This window comes from Balaenoptera acutorostrata, chromosome 15 (genome assembly GCF_949987535.1).
Source record: "Balaenoptera acutorostrata chromosome 15, mBalAcu1.1, whole genome shotgun sequence".
NCBI classification, from domain to species: domain Eukaryota; kingdom Metazoa; phylum Chordata; class Mammalia; order Artiodactyla; family Balaenopteridae; genus Balaenoptera; species Balaenoptera acutorostrata.
The window spans coordinates 15,164,630-15,178,922 of NC_080078.1; the positions used below are offsets into that span (position 1 = coordinate 15,164,630).

The window sequence follows — 14,293 nt, forward strand, 5'->3', positions numbered from 1 at the left end:
TTGACCAACAACCATTTCCTTCCTATTATGAGCAGCAACCATTTAAGATGAACCTTTAGGAAGAAAAGAATATGGCCCACTGTGTTAAATCTGCTACCTTCTACATATATCACAAAATGGAGACTCAAATCTCCTATAAGTCTTCCTGAGTTTAGACTCTGGCATAAGAAAAATGGACAGTGAATATATGAATGTTTTTTTCTATACCTGGAGTTAACCTATCAGATAGTTTTGCTAGTACCAAACAACACCCAGGCAAAATAGAAGGTAGGCAAAAATAATGTTCTATCTCCCCTCTCACCAACTTCTTTCCTTTCTTTCCCCAGCAACCCAATCCTCAAGCCCCCAAATTCCAAATCTGTTACTTCCTACTGAATTATTCGTAATGGTGAGTCACTAAACTCTCACTTCCAAAATGAATGTGTTAATACTTATGAGACTATTATGAGGATCAAAATAATAACTTATAAAAGCATTTTACAGCTAAAGAGTGGTAATTAGGAAAAGGCGTTACGTATTTTGATGGAAAACTTCTGCACACAGAAACAGTTCCAAAACCGATGCTTCCATCACAGGAAGGCATCTCAAATGAAGATCTAAAATCTCTGGGGTTTGGAGAAGGTTGCCTACAGTAAACTAAAGGCTTCCCAGCTTCCCTGAATTACTGCATATAATTCACCAAGCTAAGGCTGTTCCCAGGTCCGCCAGATGGCGCCACCTCTCCTATTTTAAAGTGGCAAATCCAAATGAATTCAGTCATTTCCAACCCAAACTAACTGAACAATCTTCAGAAGCAAAGGGCAAACGATCAGAGAGGAAAACACCATAGTCCAAAGCTATTTACCTCGTAGTTACTGAGCAGCGCAGCGCTGGCATCCTTCCTGCAAAATAAAGTAAATTATCATCAGTCTGGGCTCACATCCCTTTGTGGGAATTAAGTATCTACAAAATAATCCCTCTGTCGAGATTCAGTAGCACAGTTCAGAAACTTGGGGATTACAGCCTAAAACTGAGAAACGTCCTAAGTCTTACTGGTTTAGCTGGCGATGGGCAAATTCAGAGCAAATTCTCCATTTAACTGCCACAGTCTATCACATATCCCTCACCAAGTAGGTGATTAAAATACTATACTTATCCCTGGTCCAAGGAGGCAGAAGTTGAGAAGTCAGATATCTAGGGGAAGTTAGTTACAGGAAGAACACGGCGGCAAAACCACGGGAGTAGGGGGATGTCAATAAACAGAGGGTGCTAGAATTAACTGGAGAAACAGAGTGCCGCCTCACCCCACAGCCACGTCCTCTCTACAGTACCATCTGCCTTCCATCAGCTACTGACATTTTGGGCAGCCAAGTCCTCCTGCTGAATCACCAGAAATGGGATCCTTAACACTAACATCACTACTGGAAATTCCAGCAACATCTGGAATCCTGCCAGATACCCACAAAACTCCCAAGGTGTTCATCTTTTCTATCAACTCAACAAGTAGAGTTCAGGTGTTGAGCAGTGGCAACGGTCAATCAAGGCAAAATGTCACCTTTCATGTATGAATGAGCACAGCAATGTGATGTGTATTAAATTACAACTGATCCATTCTACAATATCACATCAGAAAGCACTTATTGTTTTTAACAGTCTGGAGGCAGTACAGTATAATAAAGAATATAGTTTTGACCTGTATAGTGTACAGCACAGGGAACTACAGTCAATATCTTGTAATAATCTATAATGGAAAAGAACCTGAAAAAGAATACATATATACGTAATATATGTATGTATAGCTGAATCACTTTGCTGTATACCTGAAACACTGTAAATCAACTATACTTCAATTTTAAAAGAATACAGTTTTTGAAATCAGACAAATCTGGGTTCATATTCCAGCTCTGCCACTTATAAGGTATGTGAGTTTCAGTGAGTTAATTAACCCCCGCTAAGCACCCCCATATAAAACAAAAAATGCGGATAACTAGTACCTAGAAATGTGGCCTGGATTCTAAACCCAGCTCCACCATCCATTAGCTATGTGAATTTGGGCAAGTTATTTAACCTCTCTATGCTTAAATTTCCTCATCTATAAAACGGCAACTGTAGTACTAACCTTGTAACATTGTTACAGGATTGAGTTGAAACAGGTAAAGTACCTGGAACACAGTATGTGCTCAATAAATACCATCTATTATCACTACTGCCTGGGCTACTACCACCACAACCACCACTTCTTCCTACTTCATAAAGCCGTTCTGAGGATGAAAGGAAAACAAATTTTAAAAGTGTAACACAGTTCTTGGTACTTATTAGGTTCTCCTAAACGAAGGCTATTACTGTTAAAAGATATCACCTCACTTAAATTCTCATTAAAAACCCTGTGATGTAGGAGCTATTATGATTCCTTCTTTAGAGATGATGAAAACTGAGGCTCAGAGATTTAAAAACTTGCTCAAGGGCACACAGAAGAAAGCCTAACTGAAGTGGACAACAACTATGGGATTGTGAAAAATAAAACAGGATTGAACAAATGGAAACCAGTAATGCAGAATCCTAAAAACTCAGGAAGGAGTATGGACTTGACATAAGGTACAACAAAGATTACTGTTTGTTCTTAAACTAGGAATGGGGCTATATGATGAAAATGAGGACACAAAATTTCAAAAACATGAGCCAAATAGATGGGTGGTTTCCCCAGTCAATAAATAAAGCAAAACAAGCAGGTGGTTAACACAGGCTTCAACCTAGGCTTTAGGTCATCAGCACAGTAATGTCGGCACTTAATCAAATTAGCACATGAAGCTTACCAAAAGCTACTAGTCATTCAACAAATAGTCAGGATTTCACAAAAGTGCTGCTTTGCCCAAATGACCACAATGGAACTCAGGTCACAAAGAATACCATATTTAAAAGGAACCTAGGGGACTTCCGTGGTGGCGTAGTGGTTAAGAATCCACCTGCCAATTCAGGGGACATGGGTTCAAGCCCTGGTCTGGGAAGATCCCACATGCCGCAGAGCAACTAAGCCTGTGCACCACAACTACTGAGCCTGCATTCTACGGCCGGTGAGCCACAACTACTGAGCCAGAGTGCCACAACTACTGAAGCCTGCGCGTCTAGAGCCCATGCTCCACAACAAGGGAAGCCACCACAATGAGAAGCCCACGCACTGCAATGAAGAGTAGGCCCCGCTCACCGCAACTAGAGAAAGCCTGCGTGCAGCAACGAAGACCCAACGCAGTCAGAAATAAATTAATTAAAAATTTTAAATAAATAAATAAATAAATGGAACCTAACACAGGAAGGATAATGCATAATTAGAGTATGTGATATGGCTCATTTAAAACTGAAAATGACAGGACTTCCCTGGTGGCACAGTGGTTAAGAATCTGCCTGCCAATGCAGGGGACACAGGTTCAAGCCCTGGTCCAGGAAGATCCCACATGCCGCGGAGCAACTAAGCCCGTGTGCCACAACTACTGAAGCCCGCACACCTAGAGCCCGTGCTCCGCAACAAGAGAAGCCACCGCAAGGAGAAGCTAACGCACCGCAATGAAGAGTAGCCCCCGCTCACCTCAACTACAGAAAGCCCGCACACAGCAACGAAGACCCAACACAGCCATAAATAAATAAAATTGAAAATGACAAATCAAACCACATGTCATCTTTGCCTACTTAATCAGGAAGTCAGCCCACAAGGCTTCCTCCTATCTTTGCTTGAAACTGAATTACAACTCCCTTCGTGCCCTAACATTCAGGGGAACTAAAACATCCCTTCCTGGAACAGGGTGGAGAAAAATTACAAATGTTATTTTTCCTCAAGGCCAGTGGATCCATCCCAGGTGCCACGGTGACAACTTCATTTCCAAATCACAGCCCCCCTCTGTCATGTACATTATTCCATGCCCTGGGAAATCTGTCCTTGTCTCTTCCAAATTACTGCCCCACTGCCCAAGTCAATATTGTTAATTGCAAGAATCCAAAGAACATCTTCTGCCTTTTCTAGAGCCAATATACAAAGAAGGAAAGGAACTCTCTTTCATGTATATTTTCATGAACCTGTGTTTTGGGGCCAGGAGAACAATGGATGTTTAAAAAGTACAGCATCTTGCAGTCTGGTGGGCAGAAGCTGATTTATTCATTGACTCTTTTATTAGGAAGATAAATAATTTTTTTACCCAGCTAAATACTAATGGTGTAAATGCCAAAATATGCTAGGCATTCCTTTATTCAGAAAAAATGTCAATGAGTATAGTATCTGCCTTTCATTGAGTCCTAAATGAACTATGTGTATTGGGAAATTTTTTTTGAAGGCAGTTTTTATCCTGAAGAAGTTACTGTAACTACCACGAAGTGGCAGGTTGTTGAGAACAGGATATGGTGAGATTTGACAGACATCAACTTAATCAAGTTATCCAATTTAACAGCACCAATAATGATGATGTGATGCACTGAGAAGGAAACATCCCTTATAGCAATCCTGTCAAAAAATGTAGTTATGAGAATATAATCAGACAAACCCAACCTGAGAAACCTTCTTCAAATCAACTGGCCTAGATTCTTCAAATATCACTATCATTTGTCATGATGTCAATGTCACAAAAAGAGGCTAAGAAACTGTTCTCAGAGTAAAGGATATTAAAGAACCTTGACAACTAAATGCAATGTGTGATTCTTGATTGGATCCTGAATCAATTTTTTTAAAAAATCCAGCTAAAACATTATTAGGACAATTGGAGAAATTTTAATACAGGTTGTATTTTAATAATAGTGGTAATATCAGCACTAAATTCCCTGGGTGTGATGATGGTATTGCAGTTACACAGGAGAATGTCTTTTTAAGACTGATAAAATGACGTATCTATGACTCTGAAATGGTTCAGTAAAGTGTGTGGAGAGAGAATGCAGGCATGTGTAACAAAGAGAAGGCAGATATATCAAAAATGTTAACAAATGGTGACCCCAGGTAAAGGATATAAAGGTACTTGAGATGCTCTTTTTGCAACTGTTCCATGGGTTTGAAATTTTTCAAGGTAAAAAGTTGAGAAAAATGGAGATGTAAAACTAAAGAATTCCATGAAGTTAAAAAAAAAATAGTATAACTTGAAATTGAGGACATTCTCCTCCAATGTTTTTTTACTTCATACTCGCCTGTAGGACTTAGAATGGTACTGATTTTACTTACAGACGTTTAAAGCAAATATTCCAAGTGAATTTTAAAGATTGTCTGAATCTATACTTACAGGAAGGCAGTCACTTAATTTCCTTAAGTAATGAATTAGCTGACTGAAGCTGACGTGCTATTTGAAATTTAACCTGTAAAATCTGCTTAACTTGCTGAGTCAATTTAATGGACACAAACAACTACTTCGGAAAATCAAATTCTGAATAAACAGAACAAAATGATCTACTGACAGACTTTCCTTAGAGGCTCACACATGCACAAAAAAGCCCAAGCAAACAGTGCCTAATAACTGCCACACAGTTAACTCTTACGAACACAATGACAAACAGAATTGCTCAAATTCTCCTATGTTTAACCTATGTTACTGATTCAAGTCCTGTTCTGAAAAACTAAACTCAGGTCCAAGAAAACTGAGCAGCCTTCAAAGTCAATGAACAATTTAAACTGTAGCATTCACTTAGGAGCTAGCAAATTATCCTCTTTCCAGTCCTGTTACTGAATTGCTGTAGGACCTATTAGCTAACTTCTCTAAACCTCAGTATTTCCAGCTGTAAAAAGAAGTAAATTCTGACACTATCTCAAAAAGATGATGTGGAAGAAACTCCATTTTCCGTAACTATGTATACTAAGTTCAAGAATAAAAGGATGAACACAAAGTTTTCCAGGCATATAAATAGTCCCGAGGCATTAGACAAAGTTAGCCAAACAGCAAATACCTTAATATACAAATACTTAATTTTGCTATGAATATTTTGTATCCTTTTATCTGATGTGATGGTCAAAAAGTTTTTATTTTTAAAGTCTATCATTCAACCAAATAAAGCATAAATATTCCTTACCTTTAAAAAACTTCTAGTGTATATCTATCTATATGTATCATTCACACAGTAGGTAGTTACTCAGTGATTGAAGAAAAAAAAGTAGTAAAAACTCAGAGGAGTTTTCCATCCATGCCTCCTCACTGCAGGTCCTAGGAATGCCTAACAGAGGTACAATATGTTTGCCCTCTCAGAGACCTAGGGGTCTCCTGAAGATACTAAGGACCACACTGCCAGAGGTTACACCTCATGCTGGAGGCCAGGCAAGAACTAGAATTAGGCCTCCAAGGACCTCCCTGGCGGTCCAGCGGTTAGGCCTCCACCCTTCCAAGGCAGGGGGCACGGGTTCGATCCCTGGTCGGGGAACTAAGATCCAACATGCCGCATGCTGGGGCCAAAAAAAAAAACAGAATTAGGCCTCCAGACAGTCTTATTCCAGGGGCCCCTCCACCCCCAAACTACATGCCTACCTCAGAAAACCTCATTTTCCCACAAACTGCTAGCCACAAAATTCTTGATTAGTCACTGACTCCTTGGGAGAAGTGGACAGGTTACTATATAGGAGAAAAAACTCTTGATTGAAACCATTTCACTTAGGAAAATCAGAAAATCTATATGCTCAGCAATCAGGAAACTAGCTAAATAATTTATATTAATTTTTATTAATTTATTAAATTAATGAAGTATTGTTATATTACTTCACTCAACAAGTACAGTCAGCCCTCTGTGTCTGTGGATGTGAAACCCACGACTATAAAACCGGCAAATACGGAAGGCCGACTGTGTTTGCCAAAGGGCTACTGTGTGCCAGATGCTCTGCTAAGCACTAGGGGAACAGACACTGGTCCCTGCCTTCATGATACTTACACTCTCAAGAGGGAGACAATACACTAGACATGTAAACATCTATTAATACATCTATAATACATCTATTATCAGAACTTGTAATTATTTAAGGGAAAAGTAAACCAAGGTTCTATGAGAGACAAAAAGCAGGACTTATTCTGGATTTACCAAAGAGGGAAAACAACATTGAAAAAGGACACTCAACCTGAGCTGTCAAAAAGATAAGAAGTGGGCAGGATAGGGGGAAAAGTATACCAGGCAGAGGGAACAGCAACGCAAGGGCTTGGAGAGTTACTGAAATTACTTGACTGCCAGTGGAAAGGGTGTCTCTTTGGGGGAGGGGACAGTGGCAAGAGACAAGGTTGGTGAGTGGGTGAGGTTACATAGGGTCTTGTAGTCCTACTAAGGAATGCAGATATCCTCTAAGCACACAGAAAAGCAATGAAGGGTTTTTACACAGGGAGTGATTTGATCCAATTAATATTTTAATTCACTTTGGCTGCTGTGTAGAAAATAGAATGGAGGGGGCGGGGCAAGAGTGGAAACCAAAGGCTATTGCTTAATCTGGACCAGAGATGATGGACTACAAAATTAGCAGTGGGGATGGTGCTGCATTCAAAATACATTCTGAGCGTGGAGATGACAGGACTGGCTGATGGACTGGATTTAGCGGTGAGGAAAGAGGGCTAGATTTCTGGTTTAAGCAACTGGATGGATAAGAGAAAAGGGCTAGAAATATATTCTGGGGAATCATTTGCATACAGATGGGTAAAATGACCAAGGGAATGTGGAGAGAAAGGGTCCCAGGACTGAGCCCTAAAATACTTCAACATTTAGAAGCCAAGCAAGGAAGGAAGGTGGGGCTATGAAAGAAGACTGAGAAGTAGTCCTTGATGTAGGAGGAAATCCAAGAGAGCACGTCACAAAGCCAAGAGAGTGTCTAGAGTTTCTGTATCAGTTGCTGCTAAGGGATCAAGGAAGTTGAGGCCAGAAAATCAACTTCTGAATTTGACAAGATGGAAGGCTCAGATAACCTACATAAGACCCATTTCTGTAGACTGGTGAGGATGAAAGCCCAAAAGAATGATTGAGAGAATGAGGGGGTAAACAACATTTCTAAGAAGTTTTCTGGGGCTTCCCTGGTGGCGCAGTGGTTGAGAATCTGCCTGCTAATGCAGGAGACACGGGTTCGAGCCCTGGTCTGGGAGGATCCCACATGCCGCGGAGCGGCTGGGCCCGTGAGCCACCGCTGCTGAGCCTGCGCTTCTGGAGCCTGTGCCCCGCGACGGGAGGGGCCGCGATAGTGAAAGGCCCGCGCACCGCGATGAAGAGCGGTCCCCGCACCGCGATGAAGAGTGGCCCCCACTTGCCGCAACTGGAGAAAGCCCTCGCACGAACCAAAGACCCAGCACAGCCAAAAATAAATAAATAAATAAATAAATAAATAAATAAATAAATAAATAAAAAATAAAAAAAAAAAAGAAGTTTTCTGGTGACAGGAAGCAGAGAGGGAGCAACAGGTGGACATGGATGTGGGGACAAACAAGGGATTTTTCTTTTAAGATAGATAAATTAAAGCTGGTTTGTATGCTGACAGGAAATGCTTAATAAAGAGGGAAAAACTGGTAATGACGGCTTGGGCTAGAGTAATATTATGCATGTTTTTTCAAATTGCAGATTAACCCCCATTAGTGGATTGCAAAATCAATCTAGTGGGTCTACACCCTATTTTAATAAAAGAGACTATCAGAGTGTACTGCATACAGCACTGTCTCATGAAGCTTTCGTTTCAGTTACATATACATACCGTGTTTTTTTAAAAGTCTGAAAAACAGGAGTACATGTAGACATTAAACATGAGGCTAAAGAACATAAAAGAAAATATCAATATTAAATAATCGGTGGCAAAGAGAACACAATATAGTATGCCTACAAGTTAACATCAACCGTGCAAAAATCCACATAAAGAGTAGCTACAGGGCTTCCCTGGTGGCGCAGTGGTTGAGAATCTGCCTGCCAGTGCAGGGGACACGGGTTCGAGCCCTGGTCTGGGAAGATCCCACATGCCGCGGAGCAACTGGGCCCGTGCACCACAACTACTGAGCCTGCGCATCTGGAGCCTGTGCTCCGCAACAAGAGAGGCCGCGACAGTGAGAGGCCCGCGCACCGCGATGAAGAGTGGCCCCCGCTCGCCGCAACTAGAGAAAGCCCTCGCACAGAAACGAAGACCCAACACAGCCAAAAAAAAATAATAATAATAATAATAAATAAATAAATAAAATTTATTTTTTAAAAAAAAGAGTAGCTACAAAAACTTCCATTTGCACCCGGTACAATGAACAGACACGGAAAAGACCACGTGGAGTTAAAACTGTTAGAATGGCTTTTACTCCCTCCCTACACACTCACACAAACAGCTAAATGCTTCTCATCAAACTTGGACAGCACCTGTTCTGAGTTAGGGTTCCAAAGGCGCCCACTGCCCCTAAGCAAAGCTCTACCCCAGCATTTACCCATCTCTCCTCCAAGTACTTCCAGGCCGGACCCAGGGCTTTATACCTTCGAAGTCCCTGCTCCAACACCGGGCCAGGCTCCCCACTGTGACGCCTGCAATGCTAGTGAGTGGATGAGGGAGGAAACAGGCACCCTGAAAGGCAGCCGAAACAAGTGGCACTCGGCCCCCCGTGCTGGGCACGCGGTGGGCGTGGGGGCGAAAGTTCGGAGGGCCAGAGCGAGAGCCCCTTCCTCCCCCGCCTCCCGATCCGTCGCCCTCCCCACAAGCCGCGACGAGGGGTCGCCCCAGGTCCACGTCTCCCGGCTCCCAGGGTCTAGCGGTCCCCAGCTGTGAGCGTCTGCCCAAAACCAGCGACGCGCCCCGAGCTGCTTACACTTCCATGTCGACCCCGCCTCTTCGCCTCCGGCCAACAGCACCCACGGAGCTCCACACCGCCCCGCCGCCGCACCCGGCGTCCACGCCGAGCTCCCTGTGGCCGGCTCCGCGCGCCGCGGTGCACGCCGGGATCGCCGCGCTGCACACCGGGAGCCTGGAGGACCCGGCGGGGCCACGAGCCCTGCGTGCCCCTCTAGCCGTCCGAACCCTGTCCTCTACGCCCAGCTCGACTTCAGACTGTTAAGCGTTTGCAGACAGGATTTAGCTCACGTTTTCGTGGTCTAGGTTATATCTAAGTAGTATGAATAAAGTAAATTTCCAAAGACATAATCGGATTAGTAGGCCTTTGGGCATTAAAATCCCACCCCTGGAATAGTAGCAATGGCAAGGGGCGAGACGGCCCGGGGCCGCTGGAAATGCTCTGTTTCAGGACCTGGGTGCTGGGTACGCGGTGTGTTCCATTTCTGAAAATTCAGCGAGCTGCACGCTTAGGTGCATTTTTTTCGATGTGTGTTATAATTAACTAAAACGTTCTAAAAAGTGGGGGGGAAAATCTCCGCCTCCCTTCTCCCATTTCCCATTCTTCAGAGCTATTTGGCAGGAAAGTACAAAGAGCTTGAATGACAAGCACAGTCTCTGACCTTCCAGCCTTTCTAGGAATTTGTCGAAAGGGAATTATCGGATGCTTGAAGAAAGATCGATGTGTCATGATAATTTTGCTGGGAGACAGCCTAAATATCCAACAATGAGGAGTTGATAAATCATGTTTGAACCATACAGTATAATATCAATATATGTGACCACGAAAAATCATGTAGCATAATTTGATATTATAGGGAAATGCTCAAGATAGGATTTAAAAGATGAAAAATGATGTGGTGTGACTCTAATAACCTAAGGAAAAATAAGCATAGGGAAAAAAATACCTAAGGGTACGGGAGATAGAGCCACCTAATCTACTAAATTTTGTGTTCTTAAAAAAAAAAAAAAAGGTGAAATGTTGATGTCTATTATTTTCTGGAATTTTGGTATGGTTTGAAATATTTCTTAAAGACTGGAAGGAAATATGCCAAAAATTAACAATGGCAGGTGTCTTTTTCCCCCACTTTTTAATAGTTATATCAGATCATTTACTAAACACATTCTCTTTGCAAGGCCCTTGATAAGTGCTTTGCTATTCCGTGATATTAACAGTAACAGTGCAGGCTTTGCAGGCAGCCTGTGATTCTATTTACCTCCATCACTTTCTTAGGGGATGTTTAACCGTGGGAGATTACCTAACTTCTCCTAACCTCAGTTCCCTAATGTGTAAATCATAGATCTATCTATTAGATACCTAAAATGCCTGGCACATACTTAGTGCTCAACAAATAATAATTACCGTGACAGTACAACTGTGACACTCTATGAGGTAGATTCCTTTGTTATTCAAATTTTACTACTGAGGAAACTGAGCCAAGCTTGGAGAGATTATAATTTACCAAAAGTCACTTCTCTAGGAACTTGTCCAGTAGAGATTCAAACCCAGGCAATCTGAACAAATACACAGGTGTATTAAATTGTTAATGGTGACTGATGACTGGGACTTCCCTGGTGGCGCAGTGGTTGGAAATCCGCCTGCCAGTGCAGGGAACACGGGTTCGAGCCCTGGTCTGGGAAGATCCCACATGCTGCCAAGCAGCTAGGCTCGTGTGCCACAACTACTGAGCCTGCGCTCTAGAGCCCGCAAGCCACAACCACTGAAGCCTGGGCACCTAGAGCCCATGCTCCGCAACAAGAGAAGCCACCGCAATGAGAAGCCCGTGCACCACAATGAAGAGTAGCCCCTGCTCGCCACTAGAGAAAGCCTGCGCACAGCAACAAAGACCCAACGCAGCCAAAAATAAATTAATTAATTAATTTTTTAAAAAAATAGTGACATGACTGGATAAATGAAATATGCAGTATTAATACAATGGAATACTATTTGGCAATAAAAAGGAATGGATGGGGAGGGTGGGAGGGAGGGAGATGCAAGAGGGGAGAGAAATGGGAACATATTGTATATGTATAACTGATTCACTTTGTTATAAAGCAGAAGCTAACACACTATTGTAAGGCAATTAAACTTCAATAAAGATGTTAAAAAAAAAAAAAAAAAGGAATGGAGTACTGATACATGCTACAACATGGATGATCCTCAAAAACATGCTAAGTGAAAGAAGCCAGACACACATACTGTATGATTCCATATATATGAAATGTCCAAGAATAGGCCAAAAAATCTATAGAGACAGGAAGTGGATTAGTGGTTGCTTAGGGCTGGGAGAGGGGCTAGGGTGGTGATGGAAAGCTGATGGATACTTTCTTTGGAGGGAAACAGAAATGTCCTAAAATTAGATTGTGGTAGTGGTTACACATCCCTGTGAATACACTAAATAACACTGAATTGTACACTCTAAATGGGTGAATTGTATGGTATCCAAATTATATATCAATAAAGTTATTAAAATGTTTTTTACTGGTATTTGCCTGTGGGGATTGCTTGGAAGAGAAGTGAGGGGAATTTTTAACATTTAGTTTTACACATTCGGAATTTTAAAAATATTTTTCAATATACATGTTATTTTTAAACTATCAATACAAAAGAAAAAATTTTTTTGGCCACACCTCACAGACTGTGGGATCTTAGTTCCTTGACCAGGGATTGAACCCAGGGCCACGGCAGTGAACATGCCGAGTCCTCACCACTGGACTGCCAGGGAACTCCCTACAAAAATATTTTTAAAACAACAAATTTACTTTAAAAATCAACAAGTAAATAAAATGCCAACCCAGACCCAGCTGGTCTAATTCATGTGGAGAGTCCCCATCATGTTATTCACTCAGCAAACATGTACTGATGGCCCATTCGGTGGTGAGGATACCAATATGAATAATACACACCTCCTACCCTGCCTAGCTGACAGCCTAGTTGGGAACGAGCTCTGGACATCAATAACTACGATATGCTGTGTTTAGACGCTATGGAACAGAGGAAATGACTAATGAGGTGGAGAGACGTCCCAAGGCCAGGGGTGTTTGAGTGGGGTGTGGGAAGGAACACACAAGGCCAGGGCTTCAGGGATGGGCTTCCACAGAAGAGAAGCTAGTGCCTTTGAGGACCCCATGATAAAATGGCTAAGCTCCAGGTTCTCCAAGGGATGCTACCCTAAGACTTTGGGGGCCATATTCAGCCACCCAACCTATGGCATGGAGGCAGCCAAGTAGTCAGGAGAGAGGCCCTCCCCCAAGGGAAGGCTGCCCAGAAGGAGCCTGTGCAACAGGTAACCCAGGCAACAAAGCTGGGCCAGTCCATAGCTGAAATTCCTGCCTGGTGTGTCCCCACTCAGGGCCTCCCTGAAACTTTCCTAACTTGAGGCTGCCTAATGAGTCTCTGTTCTTTGCCACCCAAATCACACCACCCTAGAAAGTGACTTTTTTTTTTCCTTAACAGCTGGCTTTTTAGGCAGAGGTATTAAATACATACAAAGGGCTAGAGAATGAGCAAAGCCCGTGTGCCCTCCAAGTGGAAATGTCCTGTTGAACACTGAAGCTTCTAGGTTTAGAGCTCAGAAGAAAATAAGCAGATAGAGCTTTTGAAGGTATAAGTAGAAATTGAAGCCTTTAAAGTGAAGTCACCCAGGGAGAGTCTAGAATAGTAAGACTTGGGTGCTTACCAGCTGCCAGAGAGTTGATGTAAGCTCTTCACATGTGTACACTCATCTAATCCTCACAAAATCCCTATGGGGATGCATGCCAGGCATGGCGTTAGCGTGGTCGCATTCACTTCTCTCAGGAGTCCTCAGAGTTAATGATCAGCCCATTTCACAGAGAGGAAAGTGAAGCTCAGAGAGGAGTCAGGAAGTGTCAGAGCCAGTGTTCTCACTGTTCTCTGGCCAACTCCAACCTCACCTCTCTCCTGTCAACATTAGGGATTCCTCCCTGTTCTGCACTAGACCCTTCTGAGACTCTTTTGCTGTACCAAGGTGGAAATTTTAGGGGAGAGAGGCCGGGCAAGGTTTTCATTCTTCCGAGGCAGGTAAATTCCGTACAGCACTCAGCCCTCAGCTGAAAATGGGTGTGGTCCATTGTCTCAACAGTCATGGACCCCCAAGCTGACAACGAGGATGGACACAGAAGGTTTGCCTATGGTCAAGGCTCCTCAGACGGATGTTATTGCTGCTTGCACAGAACACAGGCTTCGTGGTCAGACTACTGGTAGTCATTCTCAGCTCTGCCACTTCCTAGCTGGGTGTTTTGGGGCAAGTCACTTAATCTCTCCCAGACTCAGTATTCTCATCAGCAGAATGGGAGTAATTATAGCATTGACCACAAAGGGTGGTTGTGAGGATCTAAGTATGTAATCACTATATAATATGTTTAGCATAGTGCCTGGCACACAGTTAGAGCTCAACAAATGTTAGTTATCGTTGTTGTTTTGTTTCTTGTTCTATTTATATACAGGAAATGCCTCAGGCTACCTCTAAATTTCTTCCTTAATTTTTTCTTCCCTCAGGCAGGAGTCAGAGCTTTGGATTTCTGAGGATG

The 14,293-nt window shown here is 42.7% G+C and overlaps 1 protein-coding gene across 10 annotated transcripts in view; it reads right to left on the reverse strand.

Annotated features, from left to right (window-relative positions):
* The window catches only part of CRCP (CGRP receptor component), an 86,541-nt gene extending 76,688 nt beyond the window's left edge, over positions 1–9,853 (reverse strand). For 7 of the 10 annotated variants that reach the window (XR_009005384.1, XR_009005382.1, XR_009005381.1 and 4 more), the window contains exons 1-2: positions 9,723–9,847; positions 845–881 (exon numbers count right to left, since the gene is read on the reverse strand). Coding sequence is in view for 4 of the 10 variants with exons in the window: in XM_007186499.2 (XP_007186561.1) it covers positions 845–881; positions 9,723–9,730 (45 nt within the window). In the remaining 6 variants the exon portion in view is untranslated. Of the gene's footprint in view, positions 1–844; positions 882–9,722 lie in introns of all 10 variants that reach the window. The other 3 variants (XM_007186500.2, XM_007186501.2, XM_057528976.1) reach the window with 3 other exon arrangements.
* Positions 9,854–14,293: the final 4,440 nt, after the last annotated feature.